We start from the raw sequence: 23177 nt of genomic DNA, 5'->3' as shown, positions 1-23177 counted from the left end.
CCCAGGCGATTAGGAGGTGGAGCATCTTTATGTTCATAGACCATCTGGTTTTCCACAAAGCCAGAGGGAGCCCAAACTTTCCTCAGGGCCTAGAGGGAAGTTTTATGATGGAGAATTTTAAGGCAAACAAGAGGGAGTGGTCGGGGAACTAAATGCAGGGAGGAGGGCCAGGTCCCCAAACCATTTCCAAACTCTTGCCCTGGAGCCAGACCTCCTATAGTCGTGTAATAGAAACCTGACCTCTCCTCTGGGGTAATTGGTTAATCAGACCATCTTCCCCTGCTACTCTTTTTGAACAAACTCAAGATAGAAGGACAAGGGAACCTTAGATTTGAATCCAAGTCTCAGTAGCCTCTGAGAACAAAAAGAAGACAATGGTGGTCACATCGCACTTCCTTTCAAGCCCTGAATCTCTGAGATAATTACTGACCAGTGTCTGTGATCACCGCCTCCCGGTCCACAGCGACTGCCCAGAGGATCAGGTGTGCTTGAAGATTTGGGGGAAAGTATTTAAAAGGATTATTTCTATATTAAGACAAACAGATTATGAAGTGCAAAGTTCCTATGATCTTCCATTAAAACAGATTTTGAAGACATTTTGCTGAGCCCTTATAAACTACACCTCTAGGCTCCCAAGGGTGTACTCCCCTGGGAGTGTACTGTGAAGGAAATTTCACCGGAAAATTTAGAAAAGCGTTTTTGTTGGATGGACACACTCACACTGGAGATGGAGGTTACTGCTGGGGAAGGGAGCAGGACAAGGAGGGGGAGAGCTGAGGTCTGCTTTATAGTTTAAATCTTTAAACCTCTGTCAGTGTTAGTCGTCTTAGTCGTGCTCTTTGTGACCCCATGGGCTGTAGCCTGCCAGGCTCCTTTGAAGATGGAATTCTCCAGGCAAGAATACTGGAGTGGGTTGCCATTCCCTTCTCCCAGGAGATCTTCCCCACCTAGGGATCCAACCCAAGTCTCCTGCATTGCAGGGGGAGTTTTTACCATCTGAGCCACCAGGGAAGCCCTTTTCCACTGTAACAAGAAACAAAAGACAAAAACAAACCCTAACACAAAATAAATACACGTAGTTTCTGGAGGGAAAAACCCCAGAGTGCTGGGGTTGGCCTACGGCTTGGCTTCATTGAGTGGTGAACGCACCACCTCAACCCGCCCCCATTGCACCCCATTCCACGCCTTAAGGGAAGGCGGATGCTTACTCAGGGTGAACACATGGGTGAACCAGACCATTTAGGATTTCTGGGGAAGGCAGTATGGAAACAGCAGAGCTGCTGGAGTCAGAGGCCTGTGCTCCGTCCATGAGATCTCAGGCAAGCCATTCCTGAGAACCCAACTTCCTCATCGTTAAGACGCTGTACCACCCCGTCCGCAGCGAACTACAAAGGTGATATGAGCCACACCTGGCACTCAACAAATTTCACTCTCCTTTCCCTAGTGAAGTGCAGTCAGAAAAAAATCTTTCAAAACACGGCTAGGGATGAGGAATGATAAAAGGGATGGGAGGGACGAGAGGCCCAGAAGCCAGGACACCAGTTATAAACCGTGTCCAGCTCAGCAAGCGTGGCCACAGGTGCTGAAGGAGCACAGAGCACCCCCAGGCTGCAGGCGGCGCAGGCTCAGCCTCCGGACCATGTGATCACACAGGAAGCGAGACCTTTTCAACCCAGTGTTTAAAGACACACAGCCAGCCGGGTAAGCATTCTGGTTATTTTTAGTTAAAGAAAAACAGCCTTTTCCAAGGGCGACAAAGTCAGAAGGAAACAGGGTGTGGGCTTCTCACAAGCTCTTGCTCCAAAATCTGGACGTGATTTTCCTCCTGGAAAATCAGGGGCAGCTGGCCAGGAATGACGTTGGTGGGGTGGGAGGGGCTGCAGCCCACCCGGGTCACAGACTGGTCTGGGAGGGCTCGAACGTGCCTTCCACGTGCCCGTCAGTGGACATGATTTAACGCTATTATTCTTGAGGGGCATTAAATTAAGGAATGACGCAGGGAGCCAAGAAAGCGGCTTATTCAGTTGGATTCTGAATCACAATCAGGAAATAGTCTTTATCTGCAAGAGAGGAAACAAGAAAAAAAAGAATCACTAACTGTAAAATGGGAGAAAAACACACCACAAAGCCAGTAAATCATTCAATCACCAACTGTAAAACGCTGGTGGGGTGGAGAGGGATAAAAGGCATCAATGCTCAGGCTGACTTCCCGTGGCTGGGGAAACAAGATGAACCCGCATGTTTCCTGTACAGGCTTCTGCACATACGCTATAGGGAAGCAGGCTCCTAACCCTACCCAGCAGTGGTGCTCGGCAGAGCATCCTCATTTCTCATCTTCCCAGTACCAACAGGGAGGTAGGGTTATCGAGTTTTTTGGGTTGGGAAACTCGGGTTCAGAGTTTAAATGAACTGCCTGTACTGGTTCTCCGACTACAGACTGTTGGAATAACCTGCAGGGCTGTTTAAAACAATACAGATGGCCCCACCCAGAGGACTTGGACTCACTGGGTGTGGGGTGGAGCCTAAAAATTTGCATTTTAAGAAGCTCCAGGTGATGCTGACGCTGCAGGTTCTGGGAGAACCACTTGTTTAAGGTGGCCAGGATAGTTAGTATCCAAGATGGAATTCTAACCTCAACCCTGCTAGTCTTGGGTTAATGTCAATTCTGTCACAAGTTCAGTTGCTGACCTTCCAGAACCTTCTGGACTAGAAAATTTCAAAGGCACCAGGTCAAAGGGGGCCAAAGCACCTGAGTTCCAACTCTGGGGATCAAGCCAGTCAGAAGGAATGTCCGTTATGAAATCATAGCAAGTCCAAGTCCTCTGGGGTGAGCCTGACTGCCTCTCATCTTACAGAAGAGGAAATGGGAAAAGCAGGGTGTTTAAACTTTGCCCACTTAATAATCACACTCAAACATTTACCAAGGCTTTCCCATGCTGGCTCTGGGTTGATCCCTTCTCAAACAGCATCTCAGTGAATCCTCAACTCTATGAGGCAGGGACCAGTGTTTTCTTATTTTTACTAATGAGAACACTAAGGCTCAGAGAATTAAATGACTTGGCCAAGCCAAGGCTAATATGCCAGGCAGGAGAGCTGAGTTTGACTCAGGTGCTGGGCGCCTCTGGGCTGCCTCTTGCTGAACACATGATAAACCTTGGCCATGTCTGCTTTGTGTCTATTCAGATTCAAGCCTAAACCTTGCTTCTTCCCTTGACGATGGACATCTCAGAAGGAGCAGCTATTATATGACCAAGTCTCATGGCTAAGCAATCTGTGTAAGTGAAAAATCACTAATAAAAATAGAAATAACAAGCTACAGGCAAAACTAATGAAAAGATACTATTAGCAATAACCATGTCTTTTCTTCCAAACAACCAGGCTCCACATTCAATAACAGCACTCCAGTGCTTTGTGGGAAATAGTGTGTTAAGGCTTGATTGCCCTGTGTTAACTCACGTGTTCCAAGCAGACATTCTTAGAAGCCTTAAGCCAAGAAATGCTGTCCAGGGAGAGTCTGGCAATTTGGAGACATCATCTGTCCTTGTTTCACACTGCGAGCTCCCAGGGGGACACGAGGTCTGCTCCGATCTGGAGGGTTGGCAGCCTAACTTTTAGGGGAGTGGAGGTTTGTCTGTAACCATGCCGCATGAAGTCTTGAGAGGGATTTGAGTTTAAATCTGATCTCAAGCTTTTCTGCCGACCTCGTGCCAATATATTCAACCAGATGAGGCACCTCCAGATATGCCAGATGAGGACCGTCCCCTTACCAGACATTTTACAGAGATGGAAACAGGTTCGCTGGTGCTCTGTAATTTGCTTAAGGTCGGACTCATAAGATGTGAAGCTGGAAAACAGCTGGGGTGCGCGCTACAGTCTATTTTCTGACAGAATCAGAGACCTCATCATTGCTTGGTTGGCCTGAGACCCATTAGACAATGATTACGTTGATAAACTATGTATGTCTTTGGAATAAATGACTCTGAAGTTATTCTGTTTTCAATTGTGACCGACTTGCTCTGTCCCCAGCCCTCTAGGGAGTGTCCCCAGGAAACCGAGTGACCCTGTGACTGGCTCTATGGGTCTCTCCTTCACATCCTTCCAAGCAGCTCCACTGGGCCCAGACAGGCCTGGGAACAGGAGCAGTGCTGCTCTGCTGCAAGGAGGGGCTGACCCCTCTCAAATTACCTCAGAATTCTGCAGCCAGCCAACCGCCTGTGTCGCAAGCCCAGGGCCAGTCACTATCCCAGCCTTGCCCCTGCCTGCCTTCGTCCAGGCCCCCAATCACAATCCTATTACTGACTGCCTTGAAAAAACCTCCGCTCACTAAGTCCAGACGGCTGAGTTTGGCGTCTGAGGCCCCTTCTAAATTGGACCACACACATCGCCTCCCCTCCTTCCTACTCACATCCCGCTGCTCTAGACAGGCTGCACTGCAGCCACCTCCATCCCGCCGGGCACACTCACCTCAGGGCTCAGCCACAAAGGGGACGGTGAGAGAGGATAACTGCAAACAGTGCTGGAGGATCTGTCCACCACACCAGGCCGTGCATGTGAGTGAAGTGGGGCAGGGCAGGTGGCCCTGCTGACCCCTCCTGTGGGCCCAGTGCTTAGGGGCGCCTCCCAGGGTGAGCATCTCGTCACCCTGAGAATAGATGCTAAGACTGGTACTGTGTGTACCACACAGTCCCCAAGTACTTCATGTGGAAACAAAGCAATCCCTTCCCGTGATGGAGGAAAGACTGTTTCCCAGAGAAACAGGACTGTATTTAAGAAGTGGGCAAATTAATATTTTTTGTTTTTTTTTTTAGGATAAAATGAGTGCATGGTGGTTTTGCCTTATAATTTGGTTTAGAATCACTGAACTCTTTTTTCTTCAGGCACAGCTTTTCCAACTCCACCACCCCCAATCCCACCCCACTTGCTTCTTCTTAACTTGTGCCCTCAGAGTCAGCTCAAATGTTCCCCCCTCTGGGAAGCCTTTGCTGACTGCCACAAGCAGGCCTAATCACACCCTCCTCCATGTTCCAAGTGCTCCTTGAATTCCCCCAAATCATGACTGAGCAATTCACACACACACACACACACACACACACACACACGTCGATGTCTATCTCCCCCATGACACCATAATTCCCTACTACGGCCCAGAACCCAGGACAGGGTCTGCCTAGAGTCACTGTGAATGAGGACTCGCTGGGGATGCCAGCTGGCACAGGCCAGGCAATGAGACACTCAAATCTGTACCTTCTGCTCTTCAGGCCTTTCTCTGGAACCCATGGGCACGCCCATTCCCAAAGCCTTCCCGACAGCTACAGGGCACGCACAGTGAGGGTCTGCTCTCAAGTGGGGGTGGGGAAGACCCCTTACCTGGTGCAACCATAATTTCATTTTTCTTGGAGCGAATTCGAAGGAAGGTGAGGTCATTCTGGGGGTCAATTTCGCGCACGGTGCTCCGGGCCTTCAAGATGAAGTTGTGCATGAGGTTGGCGTACTGTGTGGTGGTGGGATTGTCCATGGTACTCTTGATGGGAATGCCTGAGGGGAGAGCAGAGACTGAGCAGAAGCCTGGGAGTGCCTTTCTGCCCTGCTCCCAGCCCCACACCCAGAATTCCAGAGCCTAGACTGGCAGTTAACAGTCATCACCCACTGTTCACTGAGGACTTGACAGCCAAGTGCTGAGCACTTGAAGGATGTTAGCTCCAGTCCCCAGAACTGCTCTAAGGATGGCGTCACCATCTTTACTTGTCAACCAGACAACCAAACTCTGAGCAATGAGGTGGCCTGCTGAGGTCTCACAGCAGATAAACACAAGCAGTGGGGCCAGGATTGCAATGAAGGCCTGCTGGCTTCACTGCTGGGCTTCCTTCACAGGGCCACATACTGACTGGTTTCCAGCAACAGAAGGATAGACTATCACTCATAACACTGAGAATACGAACAAAGAGAATAGTTCCTACAAATCTGTAAATGCTGAGAAGTACAAGAAGGAAGGGTCAGATAGATGGTTCTGTGCCAAGACAGAACCATCACTAGTGTTTTGCTCTAGTTCCTAACAAGGAAGGCTTAGGGCTCAGGCATAAACACACTGTCTACACACGTGACTGTGCCCCCAAGTTAAATAAAGCCTGTTTCTCTGTCTGCACACACCCTTGTAAACAGCGTTGCTACTGCTTTCAAAGAGCCCACAAGTGGCCTATTCCAGGGTTAATCATTCCCCTATTGCTGGGGACTCAGGCTGCATTTTTACTTAATCACCTCGTAGTGAACAACATCCTGCGCCAAGCCTTTTCTGTTTTGAGGACTGCTTCCTTGCGATGAACTATTAAACGGCCCCCCCTCACTGGACGGTGCCTGTTGTCATGGAGGTGAGGAATGGGGCTTAGCTTGAGACACCTCAGGCCACGACTAGGTCATCAGGTGCCTATGAATCCCTGTAACACGTCAGCTAGAGGCTCCGTCGATGAGGCCCCGAGTGCTCAGTCCACAGGCTCTTGGGACAGGTGTGGCCCAAGTCGCTCCCCACACATCAGTGGCTGGATTTCAGCTCTAGGACCCCGCCTTCTGGCCTATAACTGACCAGCCAAAGGATCAGCCAAAGACAGTCACCTGCAGACCTACCCATGGGTGGCAAGAAGCTGACCAAACCTTGTCTTATTATGGCGTAGTGAGTGTGGGCAGAAGTGGGCATGGGAGCAAGAGAGGCAGTGAGTCAGAGGCTGCTCTGAGCCAAGTGGAGTTATGAGGATAGGTTGCAGTGATCACTTGACTCTAAAGGAGAAGATGACCAGGTCACCAGGGCAGATGTTGTATCCTGGGTGGCAACCAGGTACCCACCAGGGCCCCAAGAGGCCTCATTCAGTGGTGGAACCTTCCTCGAAACAGCAGTATAAGCAGCTGGGGAGATGACCAGTAGGAACTCTGAAATCAAGGACCTGGGCTTCTCCTCTGGCTCTGCCACTTCCTGGCTACGCGGCCTAACACAAGTGATCTAACCTAAGCCTCCATTTCTTCATCTGTAAAATAATGCCTGTGCTTCACCGTGCTGCTGGGAGGACTAAATGTGTCTTAATTCATCTGAGAATATTGAGCAAAAGCATGCACAGAGTAAGTGTTGATTTATTATTGACATAACCCATGTTATAAACCCCACCCCCAGGTAACCTGAGGGGCCAATCTTGAGGCCTGGCAAAGTCTGGGGGTGCAGGGGTGGGTGGGGTCAAACCTCTTGACTTTCTTTTTGTACTCCATCAGGCCACCTTCTCTCAGGTCCCTCTGCCTGGAACTTTCTTTCCCTTCCCTACTCTCCCCTGACTCCCACTGTCCCTCATGCCTCCCTCTACCCCTGGACATGGTCAGCACCCCCGTTCTACAGTCCCAGCACCATGCCACTGTCCTGCAAGGCAGTTACTCAAGTCTGAGATCATGCCTGCACGGGAGTGATCGTGACGCCCGTCCCCAGCAGACTGGATGCTCCCGAAGGGTCAGAGGCAGATCTGATGTGCTCACCAGTGTCTTTAGGGAGACTGCATCAAACATTTATGGCTGTTGTTAAAAAATGAGTAGACACAGGTGTGCTTTTAGTGGTTCAAATATACTGTCAAGAGTGTGATCACATGTCTACCAAGTGAGAAGGTGTGTAAGGGAGAAAAGAAATGAACGTCTTGTTGGCTCACTGTAAGAATGAAAGAAAACATGGAGCTGGCAGGGTGGGGACGGAGGGCAGGGACCAACATTGGGGATAATTTCAAACAAGCACAAGAGAGAATTCCAGATTCACAGGATGCCAGAGCTGGGGAACACCTCAAAGACAGCCGAGTGAGTAGGCGGCCTACTGCAGGCCGTGGCCTCCACAAACGGGGGCTGAGCGCCTGCAGTGGTGGCTGGTCACCTCAAAGCCATGATTTCGAATCTGGGGGTCAGATCTGTCAGGTTGTATAGCCAGGTCTGCCCACCAACCCTCCCCCCGCCCCCCATCAATCAACAATTAAAACACATTAATAAAACTTAACAGGTATTTATTGAGAACCAACTTTGTGTCAGCATTACTGCGGGTACTGGGGATACAGAAATGATCACAAGAGATAAAGCTCTGCTCTCAGGGACTTACACATTTTAGACTTTTATTTTGCCCTTTGTGGGTAGCAGCAGATGGCAGGAGGTCTGGAGGGTACAAACAGGATGTTCCTTACATTCCATTCTTGGTTAAGTCTGCTTAAAGGTACATTTTTATTATGAAACATCATTTAAATCTGGCCAAGGGTGAGACATCACCAGGCAGTGGCAGGTGGTTGGTAAGTGATTGGGACAACAGCATGTCCTCATTTCAGGGGTGGGGAGCAATCCCTCCAGGCTGAGCTGGTCAGGGAGGACATCCTGCTGGAAGAGGCAGCTGAACTGAATCACGGAGGTGGAAAGCCCCAGAGGAGTATCAGAGATCCCTAATATAATCACCCTGACTGAGCACCTCTAATGCAAGCCTTCAGAGGGGCTAAGGGCCCCCCAGAGCAGTGAGTTCTGACCACCTCCATCTGTGGCTGGGTGATCTGGGGCGGGTCAACCTGACTGCTCTCAGTTTCCATTCTGTCATCTGAAAAATGGGCAAATATCCCTGCTTTGCAGAAATGTGTGACATGTAAATGAGAATCTCAAGTGGGAGATCTATGAATGGACCACAAATTAAAAAACACACGGAATTTCCTGGTGGTCCAGTGGTTAGGACGCTGTACTTCCACTGCAGAGAGCACAGGTTTGATCCCTGGTCAGGGAACTAAGATCCTGCATGCTATGTGGCTCGGCCATCAAATAAACAAACAGGCAAATAGATGGATAAATAAATAAACACAAACACAAGAATTTTTGATATTCATGTGGCATTTACTATACATCAGGCACTGTTCTAAAAGCTTCCCTTAGAAAAAGATAGTGTGACTGTCCACATTTTACAGATGAGGAAATAAACTGAGAGGTTAAGTGACTTGTCTAAGATCACATAGTTGATAAGAAAGTAGAGTCAGGATTCACACCCAGGCAGTCTGGTTCCATATTCCATATTCTTAGCTACTGTGCCATACTGCCACATTAGTATACAAAAAGTAAGTGCTCATCAGTTTAAAAAAGGTAAGAAGTTGGGGCTATATTTTCCTAATGAAAAAGCTCAACTTTGGGGGCAGTTTTAACACAAGAATGAAGGCTTGTGGTCTGGAATACTGGTGGAAGTCTAGGGGGTCCCAGCTGGGGAGTCAGCCCCTGAGGCTGTTTCTCCCCAGCTGGGGTCAAAAATGTCTATTTACAGAAGAGTCTCATACCAAGTCTTCTGGGCCTTGGAGCAAGGAGCTCCTTGGAGCAAGGACCAAGGAGGCGGCTTGAGGCAGCTAAGTTCTGAAGAGGGGAAGGGAAAGCCCTGGCCACCCAGCTGATTAGTGGTGGGCCTGAGATGCCTCCCACAGTGTCCTCAGGCTCCCCACCCCGCTGCCTCTTTTGAATGCAGTGACCACACGGTTTAATCAGAGCCTGACAAAGCTGGGGCGCACATTCTACCTAGCTATGGGCTGGCCAGGGTCTGCCGACTTGGAAAACAACATTCTAACTGAGGACATGCCACCTTCAATTTGTCACCCTTGGTGACTTTCATTCTGCTCTATTTAAGCAGGCACTGTTGAGAATTCTGCCGCTCCAAAATAAGGCCCAGAATGACAATGCATACACACAGAGGCTCTCAAGGAGCCTCAAACAAAGCCAAGCTGACTGAATGCATTGGGTTAGAGAATGGGGTAGGGGGGCCCAGTTGGGTGACCCTGGACATGGCCTGGGACTCAGTCCAGCAGCCACTCTCTGGTCCTTCGTGGAACCCTGTGGGAGAGAGAGCACAAGTGCACTCAGCCAGATTTGGGATGAAATCTTGGCTCTATAATGGCAGGCAAATCAAATTTCTAGACTCACTTTTCTCCACTGCAAAATGGAGACAATAGAGCCGCTTCAAGGTATGACAGAAACGATCTGTCTGTGAAGCACCAGCCCGTGGCCTGGCAGAGAACAGGTGTGTGATAATATCGGTCTCCTTCTTTATCACGTCTATTGTGGTGTGAGAAAAATTAGCATCTGTACCCTTTTACAGTTGTTGAAATAATGTCCCAGAAGAGGAAAGAAAACTATAGGCCCAAAGCAGTTGACAGCAGTATTAGATAGCAAGAAGAGAAGTAGAAACAACATAAAGGGAGAATGGAGAATAAACACTGTACTGCAAGTTAAAAAGTGTGCTCATGTAAACCATAGAGCAAAATCAAAACAAAACCCCAAACAAAAACTCATGAGTAAACAGATGCAAGACAGTAACAACTATAATTATGACCAAGAGAAAAGGCACTGGACAAGGGCTGACTGAAGAAGTACGGCACGCTGAGAAGTATGACGTGTCAGGGCAGTGGGGCAGGGAGGATTTTTCCTTTTTTTAAATTTAGAATTCTAGTAATAGTGCTAGGAAACTGGAGGTGATTAAAAAAAAAAGCAAAAACAAAAGGATGAGAACTAGATCAGGTACATGAGAGCTTTAGCAAAAAGCAAGTGTTATGCTGTGTTGGGCTCTCTTCTAAAGGCCGGCCTGCACTCAGCTCATGGCTGGAAGGAGGGTGTACCTTCTGTGTTTACCACGATGATTCCCTGCACGCCCTTCTGGCTCTGGAGTCGCTTCAGGGTCTCCTCCACCTCCGCCTGCCAGAGAGAATAAGACCAAGGTTAGAGCGGTCAGGAAGCCTGGATCAGCTCCCTTGTACTCCCGGCAGATGAATCACACTTCCCAACAACAAACACCTAGGCACGTGGCACCACCTCCTTCAAGGTCGCCGGGACTACCTAGGACAGCCCTGAGGCCAGCACCAGCATCTAAACCATCACATTCCCAGTGTGGGGTGGGGCTGCCCCCTCTGCCCACCAGGGGCTCTCTGCCCCTCACCTAGTAGGGAGCAGAACTCAAATACCATTCCCAGGAGTATAGGCATATCCATGACTCAGCTAGGGGACAAACCAGAGGAAACTAATGATTTTAAAAATTCCAAATGGAGGTGTCTAACAGGAAGGAGATACACTGTCATTTGTGGCCCAAAGACCACATTCCAAAAGAAGCAAAATGATCCCATGAGGATGGACTCAGTGACTAATAAGCTGGCACCTGGGACAGTGTGACACAGCACACAGCCAGAGGAAAGGCAGAGGAAGGGGCTCATGAACCCTGCATCGTCAGGAGCGGGTCTGGGTGGGCTACTCTGGCACATGTGATTTGTAAACAGAGTGGACAATCAGACTGTGAGTCCTCACCTCGCCAGGCAAGGCCTTCTCTGTTATTACTCCCATCTCTTCTACCCTTCCCTCCACTCTCCACCTGCATGTCCGTATCTCCCTGCCTCCACAGCTTTTTACCAAACAAGGCCTCTTCGCTGAAATACAACAAATTCTTCAGGATCGTCTTAGATATCACATCCTCCATGAAGCCTTTACGGATTCCAACTCAGTGGCCTTTGGCCATTTCCAATGGACTCCCTGAACTTTTGACTGTATCTCTCTGGGAATCAGTAAGTGCTGTTTGACTTAAAGTCTCTCTAATGGTCTGCAGAGCAGGGGCTCAACGAACAGCTGTTAAACTGAACTAGGCCTAACTCCCCCTGCGGATGGAAACTGGTCTTCAAATGCGTTTGTTCTCAGGAGGTCCCTTCTAGACCCATCCAGAATCTAGTCAGAAGCTCCTCAGAGGCTGAGGGTCAGACTCTTGGACACAGAGGCTCTGTTCACCAAAAGAGAGTGGTACCCCGCCCTCACAGGCTGATGAGGTGGCCCAGAGGAGGAGCTTCTCAACAGAGGATGGAGACAGCACAAAGAAAGATTGTTTTTCTAGTAGGCCCAAGCCTCACAATCCAGTCACTGCCACCCACTCTCCACTGATGTGTGAATACTCTCAAATGCTGGAGGGAAGGGCAAACAAGTTCCTCCCACAAAATGGCAAACAGCCTGATGCCTCTGTAATCTGGAGCCTTGGTAAAAGGACATGGCTAGCTACGTGGACTGAAAGTACAATGCAGTAGGTTATGCATGGATGAGATCTTAATTCATTCATCAGACTTTCACTGAGCTCTGACCACACACTATTCTGGAGAGGAGCAATAAAGTATTATATGATAGTGGTCAATACTACATAGCACTCAACCAGACCTGGTAACCCTCTTGGAAATTCATCCTAAGGAAACGATCCAAGAGAATTAAAAGGAGAGTACGGCAAAATGTTTGCTGCAGTGACATCTTCAATAACAAAAAGCAGGAAGAGCCAAAACTGCCCAATATTTAGGGAAATGTCAAGGGGATTATAACACATTAACAACGGTGACCAGAATATTTATAACACCTTAAAAAGAAAGTGCTTGGGAAATGGCATCCACATGAAAAGAAGAAGAGGGCTAGAAGGATCATGAACGAAATAAAAAGCCACACCGAGAGTAGGGAACTATAGATAAGGTTTTCTTTTGTTTTTTTTTAAACAGCCTCTTTTACTCTATTATTTTTATTTAGAAACATTTTTAAACCCATCTCTCTGTGTATCCAAGAGATTAGAGATCTCTGACTTGGGACTATGGAGCTCTGGCAGTCTCAACATTGTAAGAATAAGAATACCCTGGTGGCTCAGATGGTAAAGAGTCTGTCTACAATGCAGGAGACCCGGGTTTGATCCCTGGGTTGGGAATATCCCCTGGAGAAGGAAATGGCAATCCACTCCAGTACTATTGCCTGGAAAATCCCATGGACAGAGGAGCCTGGTAGGCTACAGTCCATGGGGCCGCAAAGAGTTGGACATGACTGAGTGTAGAAAGAAAGACAAAAGAATAAGTAGGATGTAGTTTAGGACAATTCAATCAACATGCAATCAAACTAGGGATGGGGAAAGCTAAAGATGCCAGAATTGAAGTCCAAAATAACCCTAGGGGTTGGAAAGTGAGGCTTAAATGAAAAAGATGAAATTTTGTAAGATGGTTCTTCATTCAATAACTGTATGGGAATCTTCTATGTGTCAGATGTTGTTTTAGGCCCAGGGATGCTGTACTGGACAAAATACAACGAAAACCCTGCTCTCATGAAGCTGATTTTGGGGGTGGGGTGGGGGGAGGGAATCAGACATTAAGCAAAAGCATAAATAAAATACAAAAGTCAGATTCAGTAGGGATGAGGGATCTGGAAAGCAAGGGGCTGATGGCAATTTTAAACAAGGTGGTCAGAGAAGGCCTCGCTGAGGTGATAGTTGAATAGAGATCTGAAAGGAAACAAAGGAGCTAACCAGGTGGATTTCTAGGGAGAGTGTTCCAGAAAAAATGCAAAGGGGCCAGTATGGCTGAGGACAGTGATTGGCAGGCAGCCAGATGAGACGGAGGCAGGATCAGACTAGATTTCAGAGGTATCATAGACCAGAGTGATGACTTTGGTTTTTAAAGGCAGGAGGGTGTGAGGAGCCACTAGCAGGTTTCGAGGTGAGCAATGACAAGATCTTTTTCATAAGGATGCCCTGGCTGCTGTGTGGAGAATGGACTGCAGGGGGCAAGCACAGCCTGCCTGAGCCCGGCCTGGCCTGGTGAGTGCTGCTCCTTCTGAAAGCAGGCAACCTCCTCTCCCTCACTCACCACTAGATGTAACTAACTCCCAAGTCTCTGGACTCCGCTCATGAGCCTCTGTGGGAGGCCTGCTCTGGACACCTGACCATCTTCTAGGTACCCAAGGCACCGTGACTCCACAGCACTTATCAGCAATGAGTATAACTGTCTGTTCTGCTTATCTCCTCCTCCAGGCCCAAGGTAACCTGGGAGCAGGAACCCAGACTTTGTAATCCCAGTACCTGGTACAGTATAGGCTCAATAGATACTTAAGGACCAAATAAAAACCATTTCCACAACTGTGTCTTACAAAAATCAACCTTTTAAAGTACAGTACCCTGGGCTTATAGTACCCAACACGATGAGTGGGGGTTTAGATGATCCTTAATTTAATGAGAACCAACCACTGAGATCTAGCTGCTTAAAAGGTAAACATGCTTACCAAGAAAGGCAGGACCCACAAGTATACTCAGTATCTGCTATAGGTCAGATACTAGGATGAATGTCTTCAGACACGTCTCATCTGAACCTTCCATGGTTAGCATGAGCTCCATTTTACAAGGAGGAAACCAAGGTTCAGAAAGGAGAAGCGTTTTGCCCAAGGACACACAGCAGGTCAAGAGAAGGGTTGAATACACCACTGACCACAAATGAAGATGTCCCCATCCTCACGAGTTCAGATTTTGGTATAAGAGACTTTCAAAGACAAGTGGCAATATTCTTTCAGGGTACAGGGTACAGGTGGGCGGGGTGGGCAGGGGGATGCTTCTTGGATGAGTGTGGGCAGGAACACCCAAGGATGTAATCCTTAAGACAAGAACTAAATGATGAGAAAGAAAACTACTCCAGGAAGCAGCATGAAAGCTAACACAGTGAAATGGGAAGGAGTTTGGCATGTTCGAGGAACAGAGAGAATCAGTAATGGAAGGTTTTTGATTCTCTGCTAATCTGACAGGCAAAACCCAAATAAGAGAAAGTCAACCTTTCTTTAATTTTTAAGAATTATCAGCGAGGGGACCTCCCTGATGGTCCAGTGGTTAAGAATCTGCCTTGCAAGGCAGAGGATGTGGGTTTGATCCTCAGTCAGGAAACTAAGATCCCACATGCCATGGAACCATGACTATTGTGCCCCCTGGCCTCAATTAGAGAATCTGTGCCCTGCAACGAAGTTCCCACATGCCAAACTAAGACCCAACACAGCCAAATAAATAAACATATGTTTAAAAAAAAAAAAGAATTATCAGTGAGGCTGTCAGAAAAAAAACAAAAACAAAACTTATCAGTGAAGTTAAGCTGGAATTTGACTGTTGGCATCTCTCCTTTTTCAAGTCTTTTGCTTTTTCTACTAATTTTATTGATTTTAAAAAACTCTTTAAGTTAGAAATTTTAGACTTCTGCCCATCATATAAATTACACTTCTCCCACTTTTCTAATTTAAGTTTACAGTGTTTTTCAATAATCAGAGGCTCCGAATTTTTATGTAATCAAATTTAATAAAAACTTTTTCCTGGAAGACTAGAGAATAGCTTCTCCAACCACAGCTAGTAGGGTGGGGTTAGGCCTGGGGGAGTGGAGGTCATAAGGTCTACAGGAGACAGTAGGCACCTGCCTTTACGAGAAACTGCTTAAAACAATTGTCAGGTTCAGCCCTGAAGGAGCCAAGAAAGAAAACAAATGATGCCACAAAGACAGGAGCATCATCACAGCAACATCAGCAGATGCAAGAGGAGTCCTAACCAGGCATCCAAGTCATTCCACCTCTGCCTCTAAAGTCTGTTATCCCTGCAGCGCTAGCTGACTGGTACCAGATATATCTAAGTGGATATGTAACCCGTTGGGTTCGGCTCACATCTCGAAATTCCTGCCCTGCTCCTAGAAAGAGCCCGGCTGGGATCCTCAGCACCCCGAGTCTTTATTTCTATTAACATGGGTGTCTGCACCAGAGAAGGGACCAGGCTCCTGGGTTCTCTAATTCCTAGGTGCATGCTGCTGACAGACCAAAAAACACTCCAAACAAATAAAAAAACAAGTAGCAGTAAAACTCCAGGATTATTCACTGGTTTGGCACGGGAGGGATAACCACTGAAGCAAATGATTCACAAAGAAACTGTGACCAACGTGACGACCAAGCATAAAAAAAGTTTTAATTTCTATTAAACAAAAACGAATTACAAGGAGGGGACAACATCTGCATCAAATATAACAGACCAAAGAGTAATTTCAAAACATCACACAGGATGATTAAGAAAAACAGCAAGTCTCTAAAAATTAAGTGGGCAAAAAGGATAAGAGGAGAAAATATACCTCAAGGAAACCACAAACACAAGAAAAATGTTCAACGTTCCCTGTAAATAAAGACATGAAAATTATAGCAATGCCGAGGTTATGTTTTTGAACACTGGCAGTTATTACGGCAAAACTGGTACAAAGGCAATAAGACCTTTTGGGAAAGCTACAGGACTACATTATTATGAGAATCGTATGTGCTGATCCCTTTGCTTCTTTGAGAATTTCTCCTAAGGAAATAATCTAATAAATGTGAAAAAAAAAAGAAAAACAAACTACACATTCAGAGACATTCATCACAGCGTTATCTCTATTGCTGAAGAACTAGACGCAACCCAAATGTATACTGGGGGAATGTTTTGGCAAATTATGATAAAAATATTTCATTGATTATTATGTAGTCACTAAAAATGATTCATTACAAAGAGAGATAGCAACAAAGTTATATGTCTTTGGGTATTAAAACAAACAAAAAACTAGCAGGTACATTTTGAATGTGAATACATGAACAAAGAGGAAGGAGAATGTACAAAGATGAAAATATTTGTGTGGTGGAGTAAAACTGGATGCTAATTATAGCTGATTTTTGTATCACCAGTGTAAAGGGCAATTTGTCATTTTCTACCAAAATGTTCATGGGGTCGCAAAGAGTCGGACACAACTGAGCGACTAACACACACACACACGCCCCCCAAGATGTCAAAATGTGCACGCCAGAAGTATCACTATTACATAACACTACATAAACACGAGCATGAGTGGGGAAAAAAAAAATAACAGTACTGCAGCATTGTCTGGAGTGAAAAACTGTAAACCATCTAAATGGATATAATGCAACGGAATAGGAAAACAGTCCTATAAAGAATAAAATAGATTTGTATATATCAACATGAAAAAATATCTGGTATTTTTTAGTGAACAAAGTTAAAGAATGAGATTATACATATAACCTAAAGTAAGCTTGTGTGTGTGCTTGCTCAGTCATGTCCGATTCTTTGAGACCCCATGGACTGTAAGCCCGCCAGGCTCCTCTGTCCATGGAATTGCCATTTGCTACTCCAGGGGATCCTCCCAACGCAGGAATCGAATCCTTGTCTCTTACACTGGCAGGCGGATTCTTTACCACTGTGTCACCTTAATAAGTATAAATACATAAGTTCCAATTTCATGTAATAAACATGTTATATACAAATGTGCTTATGCACTAAACAAATCTGGAAGAAGATGTATCCAACTGTCAACAGTGATCAGCAGAGGGGAGTGAGACGGGGACTACACACACTTTTCTAAGTTACGTATTTCGGTAATGCTTAAATTTGTTAAAACATGCATCTAAAGTATGTTTTGCTTTTATGAATATAAATACACATGGTATAGGCTGCAGGAAGCTCTGATTCGTGTAAGAAAAAGGGGTCTCATATATATATATGTATATATATATATGAAAAGCTATGACAAACCTAGACAAAGCTATGATATAGCTAGAAAACCTAGACATTGCTAGAAAAGCTGACAAACCTAGACAGCATATTAAAAAGCAGAGACATTACTTTGCCAACAAAGGTCCATCTACTCAAAGCTATGGTTTTTCCAGTAGTCATGTATGGATGTGAGAGTTGGACTATAAAGAAAGCTGAGCGCCGAAAAATTGATGCTTTTGAACTGTGGTGCTGGAGAAGACTCTTGAGAGTCCCTTGGACTGCAAGGAGATCTAATCAGTCAATCCTGAAGGAAATCAGTCCTGAATATTCATTGGGAGGACTGATACTGAAGCTGAAACTCCACAATACTTTGGCCACCTAAAGCAAAGAACTGACTCATTGGAAAAGACCCTGATGCTGGGAAAGATTGAAGGCAGGAGAACGGGACGACAGAGGATGAGATGGTTGGATAGCATCACCAACTCAATGGACATGAGTTTGAGCAAGCTCCAGGAGTTGGTGATGGACAGGGAAGCCTGGTGTGCTACAGTCCATGGGGTCACAAAGAGTCGGACACGACTGAGCAACTGAACTGATATATACATATAGATATAATAAAAGAAACTAACAATGTTTGTTTCTGAAGGAGACTGAGGTTGGGGGTCACAGTTGGCTGGGAGATCTATTTTTCACTTAGATCTTTTCAGATTTTCTTTTTAACTGTGTATAAGATTTATCTGTTAAAAGTTAATTTTTCTTTTACAGTTTAAAAAGTGATGTGAAAGATTAAGTTACTTCTGCTATACTATAAACTAGCTAACTATATAAAGTACACTGCTAAACTATGTAGAGGAAAAACTGAAGAGAAAAAGACTAATAGCAGTAATATACCTAATCATACCTAATATACCTAATATACCTAACTCCAGATCATGGCATTGTTTCTTCTTCCTTTTCCATTTTTCTTATAGTCTTTAAATACTTATATAAGATTTTTAAAAACCATTCACAGGCTTTAGATGTGGGAACGGTTTTAAACCTGATTTAACCTTGAAAAGGTCTTCTCAAGTTATTTTAAAGTTGGGAGGATTAAAAACACAAGGAAACAAACCTGTAAAGTCGTAAAGAACCCACAGTTCCAGCCAGCAGGGCAGGAACCCCAAGGGTGGATCCCGCTCGTTTCTGACTCATGCATCATGTCCCAGCGGCTCGAAAGAATGACGGGGACACAAAGACAGCAATCAAGCTTCTAGGGTTCAAATCCACCTCCGCCATTTGCTGGGGGCAAGACACTGAGCTTCACTGGGTTTTAGATTCCAAGTATGTAAAACGGGGATAATGGGTGTACCTACTTATCTACGTAGGTACACCTACATGTAGATATGTAGGCATGGGGAGGCGTTTAGCAGAGCCAGATACGAATGAAGCTTCCTGTAAATGTAATCATTATAGTTACAGTCGCGCAACAAGGTCCAGGATGCTAGGATGCAAGGGTTTGTGGGCAGGTCTACCCACCTCCGTCCGCCCCTAGCCGAGGCCTAAACAACTGCTTCCGGTCAAGGGACTGCCGGATCCGGTGGCCCCGCCTCAGTTCCCTCTGAGTCGGGAGGCCCGCGCCGCCCCAGTTCCGCCCTCCAGACAGCTCGGGCCCGACCCCGCCCAGCCCCGCGGATGCCCAGCCAGGCGCTCAGAGCCGTCCCCGGAGGATAGAAGGCCAGGCTCATGGTGGTGGAAAGTCGTGCTCGGCCACCTCCCGGCCGCCTGCCACAAGCTCCCGGCGGACACTCACCATCTCGGACCGATCCGGTAGCTCCGTGTCGCCAGCCCTCAGCCCAGTCTTGCAGCCTTTCTGCGCCTGCGCACAACTCCCTGTCAAGGCGGACAGCCTCGGTAGCCTATCAGAAACCAGCGTAGGACGGCGGGGCGGGCGGGTAGGCGGACCTTAGTCAGCTCCCTCAGGGCTCGAGGGGAATTTGCCTTGTGCAGTCAGAAAGTGAACGGCAAGAGAGCAAAGGAGCACTTCAGCTCTGGAAAATTCCTAACTCCTATTGTGCCGAAAAGATGCTGGTTCGCGTTGTTGGAAGAGGCTTTCAACCCTCAACCGAAGTCTTGAGCTGGCTCTGGGTGGAGGGTGATGAGCGATTCTGAAGGCGAGGACTGGGGGTGCTGAGGCCTTTGCTCTCAGGTTGAGGCAAAAACAAGGCGCGAAGCCCAAATGCTTTAAAAACGCGAGAAAACCTGGAGTTCGGGCTGGAGCCAAGCGTCCTTGGGGGTCGCCAGAGCGACTCACTTGGGAATATTCCATGCAGGCTCTGAGAAGTGGTCAAGGCTAGTCTGGCAGTCTGCATACTTTGAATCCCTGTGTTCCCTTGGAGAAGCCACTTCACATTTCTGTGCTCCCTCACCTTCTAGACCCCTGTGTTGTTCCGTCTTCCACAAAACTGTGTTCTCTAGCAGGAAATGATTTACTAATTAGTGAACCTCGTGCCAACAGCCTGGGCTGACACCCTCCCTTACTCCAGTAGACTCAATTTAGTTTCTTCTAGTCACTGGAGTTTGCTGGATTACAACACAGATGATCTAGTTCCCAAATTTCTTTCCACCGTAGCCTCAGTTGGGAGGACTTCTCTTTCCATGGGCGTCCGCAGGTTAACAGGGCTGAACAGTGACTTTACAATGAGTAAACCTGGCAAACACCATGTTAACCAGAGGGTCCAGGTTAACATAGCTGGAAACAGGACATATTCATACATGCCCTTTGATACCATGCACCAAGGGCACGCCACCTCCAGTTTTGTTTTTTTCCACAAAAATCCATGGCCTTAACTATGAGAAAACATTAAACTTGAGGGGCATTCTACAATGTGTCCGGGAAACACTCTTCAAAAAATATCAAAGTCATGAAACACTAGGAAAGAATGAGGAACTGTCACAGATTGGTCGAGACTGAGAAAATCACTGGTGAAAAAACTGGTGACAGTTGTATAAAGGTTTAAAAAGTTTAGTATAAAAGTTGAGTGTTATTTTATTGATGGTCAAGTTTTTATAATTGTACCAAGTTATATGGGATGTTAACATTGGGGAAAGCCTGGGTGAAGAGTTGTGCAGGAGTTCTCTGTACTGTTTTTGCAACAGTTCTGTAAATCTAAAATCATTTCAAAGTAAAGTTTTTTTTAAAAAGGATTGGACACAAATGATTATTGAATGCGGGAAACATTTGAAAAGTGTTTAGCAAGGGGAAGAAGGATAGGGTGATTGGACCCCAAGATAAGCACAGGAGTATCATGACCATCTTACATATGGTAAACCAGACTGAGGGGGGTGAATGAATTGAACAAGATCATAATCATAAAGGCAAAAAAAAAAAAAAAAAGAGTATGGCCTATAGTTCATGTGACTGGCTGGAGCCAGAGTAAGAATTAAGGAGGCGTTGGAAGGAGTTGGAAGGAGTTAAGGCTTTGAGTGATAGGCTTGTGAGTTTTGGAATTAATATTCTGTGGAATGGAGGAACCACTGTGGAGAACTATTTGAGACTGAAGTTTTCCACAGATCATTCTGAGGCAGCACAAACGAACGGAGAGAATGAAAGTAATGACAAGTTGCTACAGTCAGTGAGGGTAGGGATGAAGGATGTTGTGGGCTGTGGCAATGGGGGCAGCTCTGAAAGAAATGATTCTCAAGTTTTGGAGGTGGACTTAACAGGATCTGAAGACCAATTAGATGGAACAGCTGAACTAGTTATGGAAGACTCCCAGAGTTGCTGTTAAGTAGAAGTACAGCAAATGTTGAAGCACACAGTCTTTGGAGTCAGACAGTCCTGGATTCCAATTTGTACTCTTGCCGTGTAACAGCTAAGGACACTTGTAGTTTCTCAATCATGTTGAACCTATTTTCTGTAAAACAGAGATGATCATTCATCTGTGAAAGTGACCAGGAACACTAAATGACAGTGCATGTCACATATCTGAGTGTTTGGGATATAGTAATAAATGCTGAGAGTTGTCCCAGAGTAAGTGAATAGAGGTGTGATATTGGTTGCTAGGATAAAGAAGACAAACAAGAGGTCTGAATTAGAAATGAGGAAAGTAACAGCGTGGCTGTTTTCACTTATCTGCAGAAGTGACTAAAAAGTTTCAAGGTCCTTTTTGTGAGTTGCTTTGAGGAAACCCTGATGCTCACAGCACCTTTGCACAATGGGAACTTGTTCATGGGGGACCAATACTGTCCTTCCTGGGTCTCCACTTAAGACCTGAAAGATTCCCATGGATCCTCCCCCTAAATGTCCTGACCACAAAGAAGCTTTACAGACACATGGAAACTGACCAATGAAATGAGCTGGGAGTGACAGCAGTTTGCTTTAGAGTTCTACAACATGAGATCCTCTTGCTTTAAGTCCAGAGACTAGCAGCCAGTCAGCCACAGCCGAGTCCCAGTTTGATGCTTTGAAGAGTTTGGGGCTGGAAAGTCAACTGTTCAGTAAAAATAAGTAGTTATTTTCCCAGGGAGGATTTCCTCATGCTGGGGGAAACACGTCTTCCCTCTTTTCCTTAGCAACAGTGAAACTAGAGCTTCCTAGCTGCTTATATAGGACAGATTAAAAACGCTAAGATCTACTTTGAAGGATCTCCAAGAAACCTGTCTCCCAGTCACTGCTAGATCACCATATTAAAATAAATTTAAAAAGCACAAAACAAAACCCACTTCCCTTAGCGTCCTTCCACTGGGTCAGTTTTAAATAACAGCATGATCACTTGGTTTCCTAATAAGAAAAATTGTTGTTAACTAGCTGGTGATTCTCTATTGAGCACCTATGGCTGAAATCCTGTCTTAGGGCACCCTTAGTTGTGCCAGAAAAGGAGACATCTTCATCTTGGTTCTCTTCAACACAGGCACCAAATCCAGTCTCACCCCAGTCTTTCTAGTTTTTCTCCCATCTACTCCAAGCACAGACAGGCAGTAACTTGCCCACTTACAAAAGCAGAGGGGGAGAAATCTATACATCCTGGTCACATAAAAGGCTTCCCTGCAAGTGGGGAAAACCTTATTCAAGACTAATAGCAAAGTGTGCAAATGAAGGACCAAAAAGTTTAATTGTAAACAGTCTTACATCTTTTAAGGAAATGCAAGGGAAGGAGCCCCCTGCAGGACCTTTATAACAGCACTTGACTCCCTATGGTATTTGTAGAGTTACCTGAGTATTTGAAATTACAATTTAAGAAAACAAAGGAACTCCAATACAATAATATACAATCCAGTGCTGCTATTCCATTTTTGGTTAACAAAAGCATAGCATAAATACAAATAATTCTGAAAGCAACTAAAAAAAAAAAAAATGAGGGGGGCTGGAGATGCCAACAGTATTAAATAGAAGTAGTTAACCTAAAGGAATTTAAAAGGATGGAGTTACATCCAAAACAAGGAGGGATATAAAAACAGAAGTCTTAATTCCACAAGTCATCCCTAGTAACATTTCAGTTATTAACCAGATAAATAAAAAATTGGCAGAGTGGGCCTGATTGACATAGTTGATTTAGGATGAACCTCGGGCTGGTGAGTCATGTTTCACTAAAATTTCTGATGAAATGACACTGGTATGTCAATCTCTTGATGAAAAATTAGTACCCGAACTTTTAAATAGAGTTATTGTAAGTCTTATGAAATTAAAATTCTCTTGCACTCTGATTTAAGATCATAAAAGCCAGAGCAGGAATTCATTATTATGAGCTGCTGGACCAGTTTTAAATCAATCTATTTGATAAAACAAGTAAGGTCCTTCCCTCCTCACCCAGGCTACGTGAAACGCTGCTTTCCCCAACCTCCCAAAAGAGCAGAAGAATAAGGCAATTGC

At 45.9% G+C, this 23177-nt stretch overlaps 1 protein-coding gene and 1 non-coding gene across 2 annotated transcripts; one reads left to right on the top strand and one right to left on the bottom strand.

Moving 5' to 3' along the window:
- Window positions 1–1702: 1702 nt before the first annotated feature.
- On the bottom strand, window positions 1703–19250 carry DYNLRB1 (dynein light chain roadblock-type 1). Its single transcript, XM_043480450.1, has 4 exons — window positions 19119–19250; window positions 10632–10707; window positions 5368–5535; window positions 1703–2060 (listed from the first exon to the last, which is right to left on the bottom strand). The coding sequence occupies exons 1-4, from the start codon at window positions 19119–19121 to the stop codon at window positions 2017–2019; spliced, it is 291 nt and encodes a 96-aa protein (XP_043336385.1). The 5' UTR covers window positions 19122–19250; the 3' UTR covers window positions 1703–2016.
- Window positions 8695–8767, top strand: TRNAG-UCC. The gene has a single exon. It is a non-coding gene; the product is annotated as a tRNA-Gly (tRNA).
- Window positions 19251–23177: the final 3927 nt, after the last annotated feature.

Source organism: Cervus canadensis, chromosome 10 (assembly GCF_019320065.1).
Source record: "Cervus canadensis isolate Bull #8, Minnesota chromosome 10, ASM1932006v1, whole genome shotgun sequence".
NCBI classification, from domain to species: Eukaryota; Metazoa; Chordata; class Mammalia; order Artiodactyla; family Cervidae; genus Cervus; species Cervus canadensis.
Note: the sequence above shows the minus strand (reverse complement) of the source record. Positions and strands in the feature narration are given on the sequence as shown.